This window comes from Astatotilapia calliptera, chromosome 5 (assembly GCF_900246225.1).
Source record: "Astatotilapia calliptera chromosome 5, fAstCal1.2, whole genome shotgun sequence".
In the NCBI taxonomy this organism is placed as follows: domain Eukaryota; kingdom Metazoa; phylum Chordata; class Actinopteri; order Cichliformes; family Cichlidae; genus Astatotilapia; species Astatotilapia calliptera.
This window is the reverse complement of record NC_039306.1, coordinates 15212435-15232784: the sequence shown is the minus strand read 5'-3', so window position 1 is coordinate 15232784 and position 20350 is coordinate 15212435. Positions and strand designations below refer to the sequence as shown.

Genomic DNA, 20350 nt, shown 5'->3' with positions numbered 1-20350 from the left:
TTCCTTTTAGTGCGGATTTTATCGTGTAGTAGAGGGCAGTATGCAGCAGCTGGTTGCTTACTGAGAGATGCTCCAAGGCACCAATAGTACAGTCAAATACATTTATTACAGCAGCAAAAGAAATGAAACAAGATGCCAAGAACACCTGGAAAAACAGTTACAGTGAAAACAGATATAAAAACAAACGCACTTATTCAGATTGTTTCACTCACGAGGAGACACGTAAATGACCAACTTACCTGCAACTGCAATGCAAGGGTGAAGAAATACAATTATGCACCATGTGTATTTGTATTTGTTCATTTGTACTGGTGAATTGTTGATTCTTGATCTGCATTGTTCAAGCTAGGTTCCGTTTGAAGAAATTGCATGTTTTGCATGCAAATTTGTGACCCTATACCATCAGCTCTGCTGCCAGAGTATAAAAAAATAGGTTAAGCATCTTTAAAGGCTTGGGAGGAAAAACACACTGAATATGAGCGCCATGTATTGCTCATAAGCAATACACACATGCAGAACACTGCCTATATAGTTAGTTTCCATCTGAAACATTTCAATAATACTAAACTAATTTAATTAGCTTACTAGCATCTCATGCCATCTGCTTGTATTTTAGCAGCTGCTGAAGGTAGAATGACACCTGATCCAAAGTAGCTAAGTGCTTTAAAAACTAAACTGCCTCCCATAAGATGTGTTCATTAGAACTAAATGAAATTATTTAGTGACCAGATACGAACATTTCAGAGGTTTCCTCCAAATGCTGCCAAATCGCAAAGAAAGGCAACATTAGCAGTGCTTTTAGCTTTCTCATAGTGAGCAGTAAAGACAGCAAGGGAAGGAGAGTTATGTCTGACACAAGCACCCAAGTGTCCACTTTTATCCACCAGCAATCACAATATATCTCCACTACAATGGAGCATTGCTTGTCTGGTATCAAGGGATATATGTCAAGGAGACTAATTTGCTTTTATAATATCCCCATTTAACACTAGCACTAACAGTTCCATATGGGACAAATATTTATAACTCTAAATGCACCTACAGTCATAAATGTGCCACTGTTATTATTAATAATCTATGAACAAATTATCCGGTTCACACCCTGCAAAAAGGCAACTAGCCTGTGGTATTATAAGGATAAAGTGTGTTGTTGTTGTGTTCTAACCACAGCACAGACAGGAGAACCGAGAAGTTGTGGCGTATAGTTGCAAAGGGGGAAAAAAAGGTGAAGAAATAAACTTGCAGCATTAAAGTAAACACAAAGGAGGGATCTAATAAACCACAGTAACAGTTTGCACTGTGCATAATGTTAAACAGTTAGTCTAATTAAGGAATTAGAAGTCGATGGACCATGCTCAGAGGTTGGCATGTCCCAACTTGGGACAGAATTTGCATGTATTTGAGTCAAGGAGCAAAGCCATGTGTCACACAGGTGTGATGCCTTACCTGGCAGGCTTGATAAAGCAGCTGGTGCTCAAATTTTTTGATGCCGAGGATATTCTGAAACATCTCGTACAGTTGGTCCTTGCTGAGGATCAGCTCGGAAGCCGCGCTGGCAGTCATGCGTTGCTGCGCCTTCCGCGGATCCTCATCGCCACGGTAGATGGTGTCAAACTTGGCCATCCAGGAGCTGAGCACCGTCTCTTTGCTCAGACCGTCGATCTCCGGAAGGCTGCGCACGCGCTTCTCGATGTGCCTCTTGAACACTTCCCTGAAATCGTTGGCTGAGAAGCCACCACTCTGGACCATCTTTGCCACACGGTCACTCTTAAGAAATACCTACATTGTGAAAGACCAGTGTCAATAGTTGCAGCTGAATAGGAAATGGATTTAAAAAAAAAAATGTTGATCAGTAATTATATGGCAGCTCTGCTGTCACTCTTGGCTTCAAACAGCAAATATCTGTCTTCAACAGCAAAACAAAACCATTAAACTGAATAATAACTTTGGAGTGAAAAATCAGAGCATGTATGCATTTGCTGTGACTCAAGACAGGCATTCTGTGTGCAGCTAATGACAGCCTAACAGGGAGACATCCAGACAAGGCAATATTGTCACTGTGAAGCAATTATCAAAGATGACTGCTTTGTTATTTTGACAGTCAAATTTTGTTCTTAGCATTCATTATGACTCAAAGCAGTGACTACTGTGCTGAAACACCAGAGTGCAGCAGTAAATTACTCGTGACATTTTATTTTTGAAATTCATATGTCCTTATTTTATGAAAATGTGTTTACCATAAATTTTTCTATGACACCAATGATGGCTGAATGACCATATAAGACATCTTGTACCCTACATATGAGTGCAAGAGGGATGCACACTTTCAGGTTTTCAATATTTAATTCTGAACACTTGTTGTGTATTTCACATTAATATTAAATATCACAAAATAAATGAGATTCCTGTTCAGCTGTCACGCCTGTGTCAGTTATCTCCTAATTAACTTCTGCAAAAAGAGTAATTGTGTGTGCGCTTCCTGAGGGTTCCAGTCTCACATTAACGTTTTTCATAATGGCTTGTTTTTCCATCACTAATTTAACACATCCCCCTATATGTAATTCCTTTTGTCCTGTAAGCATTGTAGTAATGACTTTTTCATCTGCAGATTGAATAGTGAGCTTGGAAAAGATGGCTGTGTCAACCACATGCTCTGACTCATAATCTGTGCAGTGAAAAGCTTCAGCCACCATTTTACCACTCAGAATTCAGGCATTTTGACATGGAACAGCAAGAGCGCTGTGCAGTGCTTTTCTGACTTTTTAGATTGAAAGCTACACATTTTAGAGAGAATAATGCGGAATATCCTGCACACACAACAAAAAGCGCTTTTCTTTACAAGAGTGAAAATGTGAACATTTAGAATCATACGAAATGCAGCATATTTGGAAGCATTAAGCGCCTGAGCTTGAATGAAAAGGTTATTACTGTGATTGTGCTGCTATGGCTACGTAGGGTGGGTTGTTAGTACCTCAGAGTAACTCTGCACAGCGTTGATGAATGCCTCATCAGCCACAATTTGTGTGTCTCCATTGAGGAAGGCCTGGAAGCGATCCTTGGTCTGCTGAAGCTGCTGCTTGGTAATCTGTGGAAGCAAGAACAAACAAAGATTGTGTCATGAGAAAAAAATGTTTAAACCAAATAATAAAGCCAGTTTTTCATTGTTTACCTCGGTCAGATTCACACAAATCACGGAACAAGCATCGAGCATGCTTCTCGCCATTTTCACCAAATATCTCCTCTTATTCAAATTCATTTCATTTAACTGTATCTCATTCTGTGACTCATTCCTTCAGTCGTAGCCCACAGAATATAAGTGCAAGTGGATTTATGATGTTACACTGAGTGTTTGCTAGCTCCAGCTTTGCATCTACATCCTAAACCCACATTACCTCTAGTGCCTCTGAACAACAGCCAATCATACTCCTTTTTTACCATCACTTATAGATGAAATGCGTTGCCTAATGGCTTCCCCACTTGAAACCTAAACAGTGGAAATCTGCCAAACTAAATAAATCACACACAGCTAAAAAGGTGTGCAATGGTTGCATATTAAACCCCTACAAAACTACTGACTATATTTGTCTCAGCAATCTCTCGAATTTTGCTGATTAGCAGCTAGCAAAGCACGCTAAATTGCAAAACTACAGTCAATATAAAATTGTTTAACATCATCATGTTGACCTATGTAGCATTACAGAATGGCTCACTATAGATTATAAACTTGTTATAACATGTTATAACATCAGTTAAATAAAATTATTCTGAGCTAAAGTACATAACATGGCGTGCTTGTTATCTGTGAACTTCCTGAGATACATCTGTGCACATGAGTAAGATTTTCTCCATCACTTCCTTTTGTTCCAGTTTCGATCTTCATTACAGTCTTGATGTCCATATATTGATTTCACACATGGTTACTGACTCAGTAATCTAAAGGTCAAGACTGACAGTCTCCCTCTGATAAGTGCCTTCAATCTTACAGTTCAACCTGTTATTATACGGGACCTGCTGGTAATGTGTGTGTCTGCCTGCGTTCAGCAGCACATTGCAAGTGACAGACTTTGGTGTAGGAGTGAGGTGGAAAAGCACCACATATCGTGTGCCTGTGAGGCAATTTCAACACCATCTGTGTGTCCATCATATTACCCCAACCCCGTTTGATAGTGCTCAGAAAGTAATAGCCTCTAAGAATTCACTATTAGAGCCAAGTGCCAGAGTTAGAAAGCTTTAACGTATTCATGTCAAAATACAAACACCCAGCCAGTCGATACTATCACCAGAGGTTAAAAATGAGATGACCTGTCCAGTAAAAATAATATGGACTGAAACTGGAGGTATCACAAATCATTTCACCAAGACATCTCTTTTACTTTAGGCGATTGTTGTGGTACAGAGGATCTCAGGATGATACATCCACTTAACGTCCAAACAAGTTCCACTTACAACATAAAACGGCACATCTACATCGGGGATCGATACTGCCCCTCTGCTTCAGGTTTCAGATTAATTCATGTTTCCCACAGCTAGATGTGAGATTAAAGAAAAATCTAGGCAATTCCTGCTGTGTTTTAATAAACCATGGCGTTTAAGGAACATCCTAAGGCAAGAGATGTTAATATTAACACGAGTATGCAAACTGCTCTGGTCTATGGGGATACACGGGAGCTGGGGTTGACACACTTGTCCATAGTCAGATATTATCCATATCTGAAAGTGAGGTTGAGGATAAAAACATCTGTTTTCACTTGTATAATAAACTGAGTTACTTTAATTTCGAAGATTTAATTCCCTTTATATTTCCTCCCAATAACACATTTCTTATACATTTCAGAAATACCTGCAGAGAAGTCTGACCTCAGTGTCCTGGTTGGCTTTTTTGTGTAGAGTTTGAATTTTCTTCCTGTATCTGGTATAAATCCATATCGGGTTTATACCAGGTTTATACCGGTTATAGCTTCCTCCCACTGTCTAAAGACATGCACGTTAAGTTCCCTGGTGATTCTAAACTGGCTCTAGTTTTCTTTTTATCTGTGTTGGTCCTGTGATAGACTAGTAACCTGTCTAGGTTGTACCCTACCTCTCCTCCTATTACAGGTAGCCTAGAAGCACAATTAAGAAAGTGAATGGACGGATGGAAATTTCCTAAGCAGCTTTCTGTGTAATAAAACTCTAAACAGGAGTGTGGCTCTTCAGACTGAAGTCGCATGCTCAGTAATGATGTACAATGTTTTTCAAAAACAGGCAAAGAAAGCAATGTGAATAATATGTCAAACAGAGAGGAAAATGCATCCTGAGAGATGCTTTTTACTGCTGAGCTTTCAAAAGAGGAAAAAAACAAAGATGAATCAGGCTGACTGAAATGTTTTAGCAAAGCTAACACTTGTAATACTAGCTCTGAGGTCATTCATAGTGTAGCTTGCATAAATAGAGCCAAGCACTGATATATACTCTTTATACTGCAGACTTTGTGCACAACACAAAGTCTGTGTTGTGTAGACCAGAACAGATTTGTGACCATTATGACTGGATATTAATGAGCGTTTGTAATTACAGCTGAAACAATTAGTCAAGGTATCAACTGGCAGAAAATGAATCAGGCAGCTCTTTCAATAATTAATCTGTTCTTTCAGTAATTAAAATGAAATACAGAAAACCTCACTGTTTCTGTCCTCAATAACATGATATGAATGTGAGATATTTCTTTTCAAATATAACATTTAAAAAGGTACCGGAGTAAAAATGACAAAAAGATGGGATATTGTGATTGGAACAGTGGGAGAGCACATTTGTGTTTTACTTGAAGATTTTACCTTGAAAGGTCAAAGCTAATAGTTCTTCCACTGACAGTTTCTTCGGGCTGATCTGAGATCATGTGACAACATAATAAGCTACTAACTCCATTCAAGTTTGCATATGTGGGGAGAAAGCTGAAGCACAGCTTGACTACTGGAAGTATTTGGAGTTTTTTGTGCTTTCATTTATTCCCTCATTGGAGAACCGTGCTGTGTTAATGGATGAAAGAAAATGCCTGCATTTTCATCAGTATTGCCAGACTCCCAAGACATACTTTGCTGCTTTGGTCATATTGATTCTTCTCTGTGGCTCTTATCAAGATTGCAGTGTTACCCAGTGATTCATTCGCTGGCAATGAAGTGGGCATTGGTATTAATCACCGTTCACATATCAATAGAGGAGCCATGCACATGTACAGCAGCTTCATTGCAGTTTAAACTGAGAGTAAATATTTCACTTCGGCCATGTGGATGATAGTTAGGTTGCATAAAACTTCAATAAATTCAGTATTTCAACTTTGTATGACCAAAAGCAGATTTACGTCACAAGATAGGGAACTGGCCACGATGAAGGATTAGCGCTGATAAATTCCCTAATTCCCTGCTAATTTTTCTAGGGAATATTCTTTGTTACTGTGTGCTAGAAAGTCCGTCTACTTTAACTTTGCATAATTTCAGTTTGTATCTAAATGCCCACTGAGTCTCTAACAGAGATTCGCGGTACTAAGTTCCCTCAGGCGCATGTCTTATAAAACATCAGTGACCTTTAGTCATTCTTCAGTGAGCTTATGGAGTAATTTTCTGTTCTTCTGTTGGTATGTTTCTATTTTGCCACAGTCTGAGTCGGGGTCTCTGCATTTGCTGTGAAATAACTCTTTGTTTTTGTTATTTGGAATTAGGACGTTAATTTTTCATTTGTACACTGTTTTGGTTTTGTACATCATGATGGGGTCAAAGCCTTTACAAGGAAAATGGTAAAAATGCGCTCTGATTTACTGCATCTGAAATACAGTATATCAAATAATGCAAGGGTTGTGCTATACTAATGATCTTGAAAGTCAATATTCGGTATGGCTTACTTTATTCTTCAACACAGCCTGAACCCTCTTAGAGAAGCTTTCTTGTCATTCTTTTAACGAGTCCTTATGAATAGTTCTCCCGGTCACTCAAAGCTCTTTTTTGGGGGAATTTGGCTCCCCTTTGCTCTCTGTCAAGATGATTCCACACTGCTTCAATAATGTTGAGGCTCTGCGGAGGCCGATCCTTGATTGGTTGTGATCCATTTTTTCTGTTGCTGTTGATGTTTTTTATCCAGCTATGCTTGTATTGCAATGCCATTGTGTTTGTTGCTAATCAGATGCTCTCCAATGGCATTACATGATGGACCAAATTCTGAGGGTGCCTTTCTGTGTTCGTAAATTTACTTTTGGCTTCTCTCAGAGCCGCATGCTTGTTTTAGCAGATTTATGCTGGATGCTGTTCCTGACGCAGTCCCCAAGGCATTTTGAGTCAGCATAAACCACTACACTATGGAACCACACTTTTCTGTATTTATATTTTTGACCAGATCCAGATCTGCAGAACCACTGACTTAAAGTCATGACAGAGCCTCCACCGTGTTTTAAGGATGACTGTAGACGGTCACTGTTATACCTCCTCCAAATGTGTTAATAATGATTTAAGCCCAAAAAACTGGATTCATCAGTCCATCAGCCCACTGATTTCCAGTCCAGTCCATTTTTTTCATAGTTTCCCTTCCTGTGGCTGTCAAGAACAGCTGTCCTTCCACTGAGACCATTTCTGATGAGGCTCCAGTGAACAGTAGATGTCTCAGCTAAAGACCCAGATGCATTTCTCAGGTCCTATGTCAGGTCTTTGCTGGATTTTCCTTTCTTTTGTTGAAAGACACAACTTTTAGAAAGTGTGCCTCTGCTGTACATAACTTTTTCATCTTTTGTCTACCAGTTTTCCATTTTCCTTAAACTTTTAAGGATACTGTGCATGATGCTGGGATACGACAATTTTTCAGCTAATCACTCTTTGGGACTGACCTTGTTGCTGTTGTAAAACTATTGAACTGTGTTATCTTTGGCATTTTCCATAGATTCAACTCAGGAAATCAGAGCAAATTATATGTTTTTGTGACAGGTTGCTAGAAACTAAGTGCTAAGTTGTTGTATTTCAGTTGTCTGTTATGCGTAGACACAATACTGGTTCTTCCTTTGAGTTTGGTGCTTTTGTTATGTTTGAATAATTCATAGCTCAGAGTGAAACGGCTTATCAAACAAACAAAAGTTCTCTAAAACTGATAAATAAATAAGAGAAAAGCTGTCAAAAAGATCTTCAGAAAATCTGGAAAAATCTTGCTCAAAACCACTTTCAAAAATTGCAATAAAAACAGATTAAAAAACCCAGTCTTTCTGTTTTTGATTCTTCGTGTACATTGGTTTTATCTTAAAAACTGTGATCAACATGCATTCTAATCAGGACATTTTACATTTAGAAAACTGAACATCTAATGGTAGCAAATGACCTCAACTGTAGTTGCCATTTTTGCATGATATTTAAAATTGAAAAAAAAAATGTACCTGTACTACTCTAAATGTATGAGATCTAATCTTAAACCATCAAAGGGAAGTGTAAATTAATTTAAGGTTTTATAAATATGTGCAAAACTAAAACAATGGACATTGTTGAGATTAAATGTTGTATCCGAGATCCTGAATGTAATCTGAAGTACAGTAAGTTGGATAACACCTGATTCACAGTAAATTTTCAGTACACAGTACATTATGATTGGATTCATATAGATATTTGTATCTCTTTGACTGAATCAACATGTCATCAGCTTGTGATGTATACTGTATCCACTGTCTGCGGTGGAGTAATTAGCTAATTGAATGTGGTGCACTGTACTGTAGCTTGTGTAGTTTAGCACGATAAGGACTTTGCTTTGCTGACTCACACTTGAGCTCCTTAAAGTTATATAATGTCAGGGGAGGGGGAAGTTAAATTAGGCTGCTTTCCCAAATTAAATGGCAGCAAAATAAATGAACAGTTTTCTGTGTTGGGCAGAAGTAAAACAGATGTGTAATCGATTCATTAAAACGAAATAAAATATTTAAAAAGAAAACATACAATTACACATCTGTATATCAATAGAGATAAAAAAAAAATGTAAACTTTACATTTGTGAAATCTAATGTAAAAATTGGAGAAAGGGTGTTATATAAACTCAGTTCTATTGTTTGCCGCTGTTTGCCCTGTCTCAATGCTTGGTTTTTAGCAAATATGTTATCAGTGGCTGCTATCACCAGACAAGGTTATTCATGTTGTAGATGACACCACCAGCCCACATCTGAGTAAACAGCAAACAAGGGTACAGGAGCAAGTACTGCATGACAGCTGCACAAAATCTACCAACAGCAGGCTTCATCAAACACAAAACACCAACACTGCGTAGCGACTATGGTCACAAAACTACAATTATACAAAGACACATCCACAAGCTATTATCCTGGAACCAGACATGCACTCGTAGATTTGTTCTGAAGTCACATGCACACACAGCATTGTGTGAGTAAATACCACTCCGCTGGGTTAGCAAACAGCCAGGTGCAGACTCCACAGACAGAGCCTGACACACAGCAAACAGGGATAAAACAAGAGGCTCCGGTTCTGTATAACTAGCCTTCACGGTGTTGTCATATTCGGGAGCTGTGGAGCTGCTGATATATTCAGAAAAACACTGTTTTCACAACCAGCAAAGCCCCTTCTAGTAAGTGTCATCCATTACCACACACCACCATCTCACAGGCAGCAGTCTGTTCTGCTGGTTCTTCATTTTGCTCATTCGCTTGATGAAAATAATCGCTTAGCAGAAGCGAACGTAAAACCACATGAATATGAACACTCACAAATTAAGAACACCAAACTCAAATTCTCTTTGACAGATTTTGATGAAATTCATCTGTTGACCTGTAATTAAATGCACATGTGTTGTACTCCTCGATCACTTTAGAAATGTGTGGTAATGTACGTACGAAATATGATAAACAAGAGCCACAGATTCTGTTGAATTTTGGAGAAACGAATGACGGAGGCCTGAACTAAATCTATAGTTAAATTGGAAACTGGAAGAAAGTGACTTTGGAGCATGCTCCCAGAACTTAAAATACACAAACACAAATATGTTAACACAAATAGGCAATTAAGCAAAGATTTGATATTGTTTTTTCTTTGTTTTTGTCACGGTCCTGGGTCGGTGACCCAGTGTTTTGAGTTTCTTGTGTCTCTGAGTTTTTGTATTATGATCGTAGTTCTCTTTCTTGCCCCAGTTTATTCTTTAGTCTAGTGTCTTAGTTTGGCTTTCTTGTATTCTCTTTAGTTTTCTGAGTATTTAGTTAGCCGCTGTTATTGTTCTCTGTGTTTCTTAGTTGCTCTGTCTCCCCTAGTCAAGTCTGCGTCTATGTTACATTTCCTGTTTTACTTTGAAGGTCTGTGTCCTACATGAATGTATTGAGTTTCGCTTCCCTTGGGTCTTGTTATGTCCGATTTCTCCCAGCTGTGCTCCCCTTCTGTGTCTCATTCCCCTCATTATTTCCCAGTGTATTTAAGACCTGCGTTTCCCTGTGTCAGTGTTGCGATCTCCCTCATTCATGGCTGTGTGTTTCTCTGTGTAATATGTTATAGTTTCCAGTTTAGTCTGTATAGTTTTTCTCTCCAGCAATAAAGCTGTGTTTTGAGTTCATTCCTGCCTCTGTGAGCTTGCGTTTGGGTCCTCATCCTGCCTGCACACAGCCGCAACCATGACAGTTTTGTATTAAAGGGCTACACACTGCAGTACCACTGCATTACTTTATACCGTAGAGCACACGAAGCTGACTGTGAATCAGTAACTCCATTCCTGGTGCATTACTCTCATTAAGAGTCTGCAACCACCCTCCCATCACAAATCACTTACTGTCTTCCTTTGTAATTTCTCCGACTTTCTCTCTTCGTTCCCTCCTTTTAGCTTTCAAAGGTGATTATCTCACAAGAGTCTTGTTTGATGTTCAATAAGGTTTGTTTTGTGGGTTTTCACCAATAGAAAGCGGCACGAGATGTGTTGAAAAAAAAGATCACACAGACTGAATTAATCAGGCTTTTGAAAAACTTTTGTAGAATTAGTGATAGGAAAGATCAACGCGCATCCAATATTTATTGGCTGGGAAGGCTTAACAGTCTTCACCAATAAAAGGTTGTAGACTCAGCGTTAATCCATGTCCTGAGAGATGTTTTAACAGTTTCTCACTATGTTTAAGTCTGTTTTTTATGTTGTCTTACTGCTTGGTGACACCCCCTGTGTTACTTTACATCAATATCACAGAAGAATGCCTCTGAAAGAGTATAAAGTTTGAGCTTCATTAAGGAGGGAACCATTAAAGCACTGGTTGCATGAACATGTGACAATAAACTCAGAGTATCTACCTGACATACCGCCTCATGCCTGCTCCAGGCTGCTGTTTGTGCTCTTTGTGCCTCAGTGGAGAGTGGGAAAGAGAGACTCATAGGAGAGGTGCAGTAATGGCCCTGCTATAGCTCTTCTGTCTTTAATGTGGAAAATCACCACTAGTAATCTCTCTCTCAGTATCTCTCCTTGTTGTCCTTTTTACTCATACCTGTGTAATTTTCCCTTTGAAGCAATGTTACACAGGGTTCAGCATAACAGCACACATTTGCACCAACAAACTCTTGAGCCCTAAATAACCACCAACAGCCGCCTGAGTTCTCTTAGGGGACTCAACAATGATCAGAAAGTGTGATGACATGCAGCCGCACATAGTATCCATCAAAAGACTCACAAAAGTTCTCTTAGAGTGATTATAACTTCCATAACGCATAATCAGAGTCCCATAATTATGAGACAACTGTCTTGTAATTATGTCACAATTACAGTATAAGAAAAAAGTATGCGATTATAGCCAGAAATAGGAAGATGTTACAATAGCTGATTTCGTTTCGATTTGCTTTCCTTTACATGACACACTTATAGGCGTGACTAGGCAATGCACATGTCATTATGAATAGCCCTTTAACCTTGCACGTTTTCAAGGTTAAAGGAGTGTTTTGTCAAACGTGCAGACCTGTTTTGATCTCGCTCTAGCAGGCTACCAATCTCAGAATGAATTCTCCATCTCTGCAAAGTTTGACAGGCATTATAAATGCTGCAACTGCTGCAGTGTAAATGTCAACATTTGGCACAAAGTACAAATGGATCCCTGCTGTTTTCTTCCACTACACTTCCAATAAAATGGTCTTTGCTTACAGGAAGCATGTTGATCAGGGCTCAGACAGTTTGTTGATTAATCACATAGTCAACTGATGTAACAGCAAATGGGAACATTTCAGCATTTCGTTGATCATTAATCAATTTTCAAACAAAAATGTAAACAAAAATAACTTCAAAGTCAAATTTTCTGACTGATAAAAAGTGAGCTTGTGCCTGTTGTTGTGAACTTACATGAGAATACATTGAATAAATACAGCTTTGCCCTGCTTTTTGCTTATTATAGACCAAAATGATTAAATACATAAAACTAAAGCAGTAGCAGTTTTAATTATGGTAAGCTCAGTAAAAAAAAAAACTTGTATACCAGTAAAAATGATAAATGAAATGCCGCTTTAGAATTGCTAATGTTTGGTCTTCTCTCAATAAGCCGACCCTTATTTTTGCACTAGTTTTTTCCAGTAAGGCGAATGTGCAATACTGGGAGCAGGAATGAAAACTTATGCAGCAATTAAACAATCCTGCTTAATTTGTCTCCATGCATGAATGCAGTGTTGGGACACAGCAGCTATTCTCAGCCAGACAAATCTTGCCTCACATCACACTGGTGGTTAACATTCGTTGGCACAAATGTATCTGTTGCTTTGAAAGGCCAACAAGAATTCATAGCCCGGGTGAGGACACACGAGACTATAATTAACAAGCACATCCTGTATTTTGAGAGCCATTGAAGGAGATAAAATACTACGTGGGATATTGCTTTTAAGCCAGATCACGCTCACGTCTTCCCACCTATGTGGAATAATCCCTCACATGATGCCATCCATACCAGCTTTAAACTCCCATGCATTTAGATGCCAGGACTCTGTGCTCTAACATTTGCATTTTGGTAGCCTGTTTTTTGAGCACATGGCACATGTCATGTGAGCATCACACCAAAATGTTGGATTATTACTAGAGCACATATTATTCAATTTGATCCCTATTTCTTGCCTTCAAAGTACAGCGCTGTTAGGAAAAGACATTGTTAGTATTCTGACAAATAAGATCTAAGCTTCCCTCCTTCGTTATGTCCCCATAGAGAGGATGTTTAATTTGAGAAGCTGTGATAATTTACACGTGGCTGCACAGATCGTGGGTGAGGGGGTATTTCGCCTGCTGCTTTTCAGCTGTCACCCCTTCTGAATTCACTTGCTTATCCGCACCGTCAATAAACACCTTTATTCTCCTATACTAGCGGTGCTAAAACATGCTACCAAGACTGCTGCTTAATGGGAGAGAACAATTTTTCCTATTATCAGCTCTCAAGCGCTGACTGACATGTTTTATTTTCAGCTCAATGCTTGACTTTGCCATTGACAGCGAAGCTTCTTTTATTGTCGAAGGATGTCTTTTTTTAATTTCAAGCAGAACACCATTCAGCGATCTTACATAATAATGCAAATGATTTCAGTGCCATACTTCAGCTCTCCATTTAGTGCCACTGTGTTTTGCACATATGACTGAATGTCTTATGAATATATTGAGGTTTGTCAGTTCACTCTGAGTTGTTTATATCTACATATTCACCATTCAGATAATCTGGTGTCTTTTGGTAGAACTAGAAGGCAATAGGGGCAATATACATGCCACTGAGTAAAGAGATGAATGCACACTACACAGTGCAGTTTTTAAAACCGTGCAGTAGTCACTTGAATCGTGAATATTACAATAATTATCCAATAAACAAATGTAGCAGCTGTCAATAGCAATGATAAACATTGAATGTCTATGCAAACACCCTGACCGCTACCAGTGTTATTGTTTCGATATTGATAATCTCCTGTCTTTTGCCAAAGTTAGAGTAAACTAAAAACTGAAAGTCAGTGTGATTAAGTGGATTTAGTTAACAAAAATAAAACATTACCATACTTTAAAGAAACAAATAGCAGCTGAAATTGTATATAATTTGTATTTACACAGCTAACAGCAGCTGCTATTAATACAGGAACGTCTGCATGGCAGTAAATCAACTGCTTTCACAAAGTGTTTGCGTTGTTATACCAATTCTTAACATATTCAGTCTGGCCCCTAAACAAATGAAAGATTAAACCTCAGAAATGATAACAATCGAAACGAAAATGAAACACTGAGAAATATAAACTGAAAGGGGCAAAATTGATGCTTTTGTTCAAAAGCACCAATGAAAAAAATTAGATGTTCATTTAGACAGATCTGCAATCTGTGAGCCAAGTGCAACGTTACAATCATCTTTTTCACTCATTGAAAAGTTGTTCACAGTGGAACTCCCACAGTTCTCTGCAAACACCTGTGTGGCAAACATCGGTTTGCACTTCAGTCTAATTCAAATTCACATCACAAACCCTGCTGTACAATTCACAGCCCCTCTCCCTCACAGTATAAATGGCATACTGTATAGTATTAAAATGCTGAGCCAGAAGGAACTCTATTAAGTGAACCTGCTGGCAGATGAACTGATTAGGTCAGATTATCTTCAAGGGAATCACACTTTGTAATTCTGACATGGACAGTTACTCACTTTGGAAAATCAACATAAACTGCGATCTATAAAAGCAAATGGTCTTGGTTTGATTAATCAGACTGCAAACATTTTATTCTCCTTGGCTACATTTTTGAATCAAAGCAGAATTTCGTTCCTGCTTGTTTCTTGTGCTTTGAGCTGTACACATCAACAAGTTAAGCTCTCATTGACACATTTGGTAGGTGTTCCTTTAACAAACATTTAGTGGCAGTCCAATTAAATACCAAACACTTGTTACATAATATTGACATTTTCTGAATAAAGTCAAACTGACCAACCAAACAAGCTGACAACCATCAGATCAACATTGCTAGCCATTAAAAACAGTCATATTTTTCTAAACCTATACATTTCTTTTTGCATTATACTTTGAAAACAAAATGCAAAATTGTGATTTTACTGTATTGCCAACATGTCTTTAGAATAGAATAGAATAGAATAGAATAATCCTTTAATTGTCCCACAAGGGGAAATTTGGTATTTTGTATTTTATTTATTTAACTCCTCTGTGTGTGCAGTTTATTCCCATTGAATGAAAGAGGTTTTTGCCCTCTGGGACCATCACAATGATGCTAAAATTTCATAAATTGTACCAACGCAATCTGTCTGTAACCTCAATACTCAACACATTCGCTGTGTGGGTCCCAAGATACTTAGCCTTTTAAGCAAACACATGTGTCACCACTCAGTCATGCACATACACCCAAGCTAGCAGTGAGCAGGAACAAACTGCTGTTTTTTTAAGACATTGTTCAGACTGTACTGTAAGATTTACTTTTTATACCCTGAAAAAGAGTCACCTTCCTGTTCCTGCCCTGTTGGCTTATCTTCCACAAGGTTATGGCAACATATTTCAAGAAGCAGCAGTGGAGCTTGCACAGTCTACAGCCTGGCCTGTTTCTCTGTGATAGCCCATCACTGCTGTTTGTGTGCCAGAGCTTCTAATAACGGATTATCATGGAGCTGCTCCACATGTTTTGCTGAGGCCTTTAAGTCTTTTCATTACAGAAATTGCTTCATCATTTTTCTGTGACTAATCTATAATAGCTAAAATTGTAATAGGGCACATATTAGATTGTGCTGCCAACACTGTGAGGAATTACCTTAATAAATTATTGTCTATGGACATCTGAGGAGCCCACATTCACATGAGGTTCATGGCTAAGATGAATCCATAGAAATGTAATTAGACAAATGTTAAATATTCTTTTTGTGTGATAAATTATTTCTCCATATCCACCCAAGACAGAAATATAATTAAAAGACAGTGAACTGATGACTACTGTCTAACTCCATGATGTTATAAATGCACACAACTGCCTCAAAATAATCAACGTAGATGTTGGTGCTCACCATTTTGTTAACAGTTCTGTGTTATAAGCCATGCTCATCAAGTGATTGGATTGAACCAATTCACTGTGCCTAAAATTGAGATTTTTTTTTTTCAATTATTTTAATGTGTGATTTTTATCCATGTTTGGATCAAATCAGAAACACCAGCTAGACTGTGGGCAGACAGACACACTCTGAGTTCCTGGTTTGATTGTTTGTTCGGATATTCACTCACCCACAACTGAGAATTGTGGCTGCCTGAGCAACCAGATATGAAAGTGCATTACTAGGCGTGCATTAGACTATCAGTAACCTACGCTCAACAGACTACAAACAAACAAATGGACGGAAACACTGCAGTTTATGCCTCCTACATGGACTTGTGCATGAGTCAGCAGAAAATTCAGACCATATGGCTTAACAGTGACCAGAGGAAGACAAGTTGTCTGCATGTTAAATGAAAGCAGCACTTATAAATGCATATTTCCATAGTAGTATTCATGGTGTTAAAATGAATGAGCGACCAAAATGAATGACTCTTCTGAAAGCCTCCTGACCACAGTGAGTAACAAAGAACTTCTTCCTTCTGAGGAGAGATTTAGGAACCTGATACTGTCATGCAATGTGATGACAAGGTTTCAGTATTCAAGCAGTTCTATATAAAACATGCTGATCCATACAGAGGCTTCTTAATTCATAACTGACAGGTCAGTCAAACAGATAGTCTGCATACAGCAAAGGAAATATACAAGGGGCATTATCCTAACTTACAATCAGTTGAACGTTCCCCTTAGCACAGTAGGCCTGTGCATGGTGACTTTGACAGTAAGGACAGCATGACCCAAAACTGGCATCAACATCAGTGGACCAACATAGCAGCCTGAGAAGCCAGGGTGTTGGCCCTGTCCTTTACAGTAGCTAAGGTATATAAATCTTATAAGATAAATGTCCTGTTAAAATAATAATAATAATAATAATAATAATAATAATAATAATAATAATAATAATAATAATAATAATAATAATAATAAATAGTAAAAGGTTAAAAATGTGTCAACGTTGAAAATGTTTTAATGCAATTAATTTTCTACAGGCCACTGAGAGGAGCAAAGCTCATCTTCAGAGAAGAGAGGCCATTAAGCTACCCTCCTCAAGAGGTCTGTGCCTAAAAGTCACCTTGGGAGGCCAAATTGACGGGATAAGTGATGGCGCAAACGGGTTGGGATTGGGTATCCGCCAAGCAGGCAGGACAGAGCAATATACAGCTGCATATCTAATTGACATCGGGAGTTCGGTAAAAATGTAGGCCAACAAGGGCAATAACACTGTCCTGTTGTGACTTGCCATCCACCATCTCCTGAACGCCCTTTCACTTAATGGGCTTGCTGGGCTGTAGGGCTGCTTTCATCTACAAGCTAGAGTGCTGGAGGAACATGGACTGCACTCAGCCTGCAGCTCTGCAGCACCACGAGTCCCCTTCACTACCAGAAGCTCGAAGCACCTTTATATGCTCCTGTCATGCTCCATGAATTCAACATTTTGCGTCAAACAAACAAACGGTGCTTTCACTGGCACCTTGCTGTCTCCATGCGCTTTCGGATAGGGCCTAGTGGCCAGACCTGTACTCTGGTTTATGTAGGTCATCAATGACAACATCTGCGATATGAAAGGAGGTATTTCGTCATCATGTGGCTATCAGTTATGCCTTTGCACCGGGTGCTCTTACCTTCTGCTGCCGCCTTGCCATATCTGTGGGCTGTTTTGCATTGAACGGGTAAGCGATGCATCGCATGACAAAAACATATAGCTGCAGCTTCTTTTTGCGGTCTTCTTCCTCTCTGTGCAGCTTCTCCAGATCCTCCTTCTCCTCGCTGACGGCCGAGGGGCTCGGGCTAGTAGGACGGGCACTGCTGCGGCTGCTGCTGGGCGCTAGTCCACCCGAGCTCTCGCTGGTCCTGCTCGGGGAGATGCGGGATCCGGCCTGAGGAGCCATTGCCTCTTTGCTTTCCTCCTCCACTATCCCATCAGATTCCTCCTCGCTGGACGACGGATCTAACATCTTGCACTAGAAGTGGTGCGCCTATACAGAAATCCGAACCTACTAACTGAGTTTGTTTGGGTTTTTTTTAATTGTTTTAAATATATATATATATATGTATATATCCCCAGATGATGGCCGAGCCGCTGTCTTACCCGTGCATAGATATATTGCAGGATGTGCCTGAAGTCGAGTTAGGGATAGGCCCTGGTTGTACTCGCTGGCTGAGGGATGTCAGCTGTATACGAGTAATGCTGGAAGAGCTATAGTCTGCTTCACACTGACCATTCTCCGCCTGCGCCGAGCACTCGTCGGTGCTTACGTATTTTCGGTATTTTATTGGCCAGTCGCTGCTGCGGATGTGAGAGGGGGAGGTGAGAAGAGTGGGAGAGGAGGGGTGGAGGGATTGTAGTGTAGGGATTGTGAGGGGACGAGATCGGCTTTTTCCCTCCCCCTTTCCTTTTTTTTCGGTGAAAGCGGGAGATGGCCTCTTCCTTCCTGCCAACCCGGTCGACCGGAGCTGGCCGTGGTCCTGAACTCGCACTCTAAGCAAAGATCCGAGTCTGAAGCGCGCGCGGCTCCGCGTTTAGTGTAGCCCCTCATAACTTCACGCAGTGGCACACCTAAGATGGCTGCCACCGGATTTCTCTGATATTGTCACTGACTGAAATGGGGAACATTATGAAGTGCACGGGCCGCGCACGGGATGCAGAACAGCGGGTGTAAAATGCCGTGTGCTGTCGAAGGGTGGGGTTGCAACACGGAGCGACCTCTCTGAAGCTACACAAATTAATTGTTACAGCGCGTGCTGGCATCCCTTGTCAGGAAATCTCTCCACACAAGCGTTTCTTCTACTAAACAGGAATTAATTATTCAAGCTGAACAGAATCCCCCAGGTGTCTGACTCACTGTTAGTTACTGGGCCAGTGTGAATATGCTGCATAACGCGTTGATCTTTAATGTGAATCGGACTTTAAAAGAGAACAAAAACAAAAACACCGTTTTGGCTGTGTTACAGTACAGATGTGTTGTAGTAAGTCGTTTCGTGCAACACTAATCTGTGATGTTCTGCCAGAGCTTAGCACACGAAAAGTCACGTGATACTTTAAATCCTGCAGACACTACAATACTGGAAGCACAGTCCGACCGTATTTATATGACACGTGGCTTGCTCTCCTCGTGAAGTGCATTTTTCTTAATAAAAAAAAGGGGAAAAAGGACATTTTTATTCCCTTCATCCGTCCTCCATGCAATATTTATAGCAGCCCCCCCAAAGAAACCCTACCCCAGTCCAGTACTCACAGCATTAGCTTTAAATACTGAGGCTCAGAGTATTGACATTTTGTTGATAATTATAGTAACTCCAGTGAGACAGTTTTCCTGAGTGTGAGACTGAGATGTGCTTGTTTGACCTGTTAATCCTGACTGGAACTACAAACTCTCAAATAAAATGCTTCAATTTGCCTTCACTGCAGTGTCTTACAGTCTTTTATGGTAGTACTTAACATAGACCTGTACTGATAACTCTGAAGCAGTTTAACAAAAAAAAATTGTTTCCTGTACAGATTTTAAAGCTTTCGATTTCACTGTAAGCAGAGCAGAAAGGAATGGTTATCATCCCCCAGTCTTTTAGATCTTACTCTGTGCAAAGTCTACTTAATATTCGTCTTCAATATAGCAACAAGCAAAAATAGATTTCATGGAAAGGCTCTGTTAAAGTAAAAGAAGAGGACATATTTGCTTATATGTTCCTTGACTCATGGTGTAATTTCTGAACATTCACCCCATAGTTCTTCTAAATTCAGGGTGTTTTCGGTAGCTAAAAATACTTGCTGGTTCCTAAGATCCTTACTCCCTTGTAAGTATTGGGAGCTGTTCTACTTGTGCTGTGGAACAAGGAAGTAAAAACTAGCAGCCTTAAAGTAAAGGATAAATGAATTATACGTCAAGAATTTTAAAAAATAAAGTACAAAGACAAAGACAAAATTTTTGCGGTAACGAAAACAACAATATGGACAAAAGTATTGGACCACATCTCTTACTCAGAATGCCAAATTTGATGACTAAGACATAATGGGTCATTCTAAAGACTTAAATAAATTTGAGCATGTTACTTTAATAGGATGCCACTGATGCAACAAGTTAGCTTGTGAAATTTCTACCCTACTAGATATTCCATCATCAAATGTAAGTGGTGTTATTGCAAAGGAGTAAGTGTTTAGAAACCACAGCAACTCAGGCAGTAAAGTTACAAAGAGGGGTCACCGAGGGATGAGCTTCATAGTGAGTAAACATCATCATTAACATCAGCACAAAAACTGTGAGCCAGGTGTGGCATGGCTTTTAATGTCGGAGTAGCTGCCTTCAAGCCTTAC

General features: G+C 39.5%; 1 protein-coding gene across 13 annotated transcripts in view; it reads right to left on the bottom strand.

Annotated features, from left to right (window-relative positions):
- The window catches only part of cadpsb (Ca2+-dependent activator protein for secretion b), a 67608-nt gene extending 48319 nt beyond the window's left edge, over window positions 1-19289 (bottom strand). For 6 of the 13 annotated variants that reach the window (XM_026167454.1, XM_026167456.1, XM_026167457.1 and 3 more), the window contains exons 1-3: window positions 17664-19288; window positions 2972-3085; window positions 1447-1779 (exon numbers count right to left, since the gene is read on the bottom strand). In XM_026167454.1, coding sequence (XP_026023239.1) covers window positions 1447-1779; window positions 2972-3085; window positions 17664-17996 — 780 coding nt within the window. In that variant the 5' untranslated portion in view covers window positions 17997-19288. Of the gene's footprint in view, window positions 1-1446; window positions 1780-2971; window positions 3086-17663 lie in introns of all 13 variants that reach the window. The other 7 variants (XM_026167451.1, XM_026167452.1, XM_026167455.1 and 4 more) reach the window with 2 other exon arrangements.
- Window positions 19290-20350: the final 1061 nt, after the last annotated feature.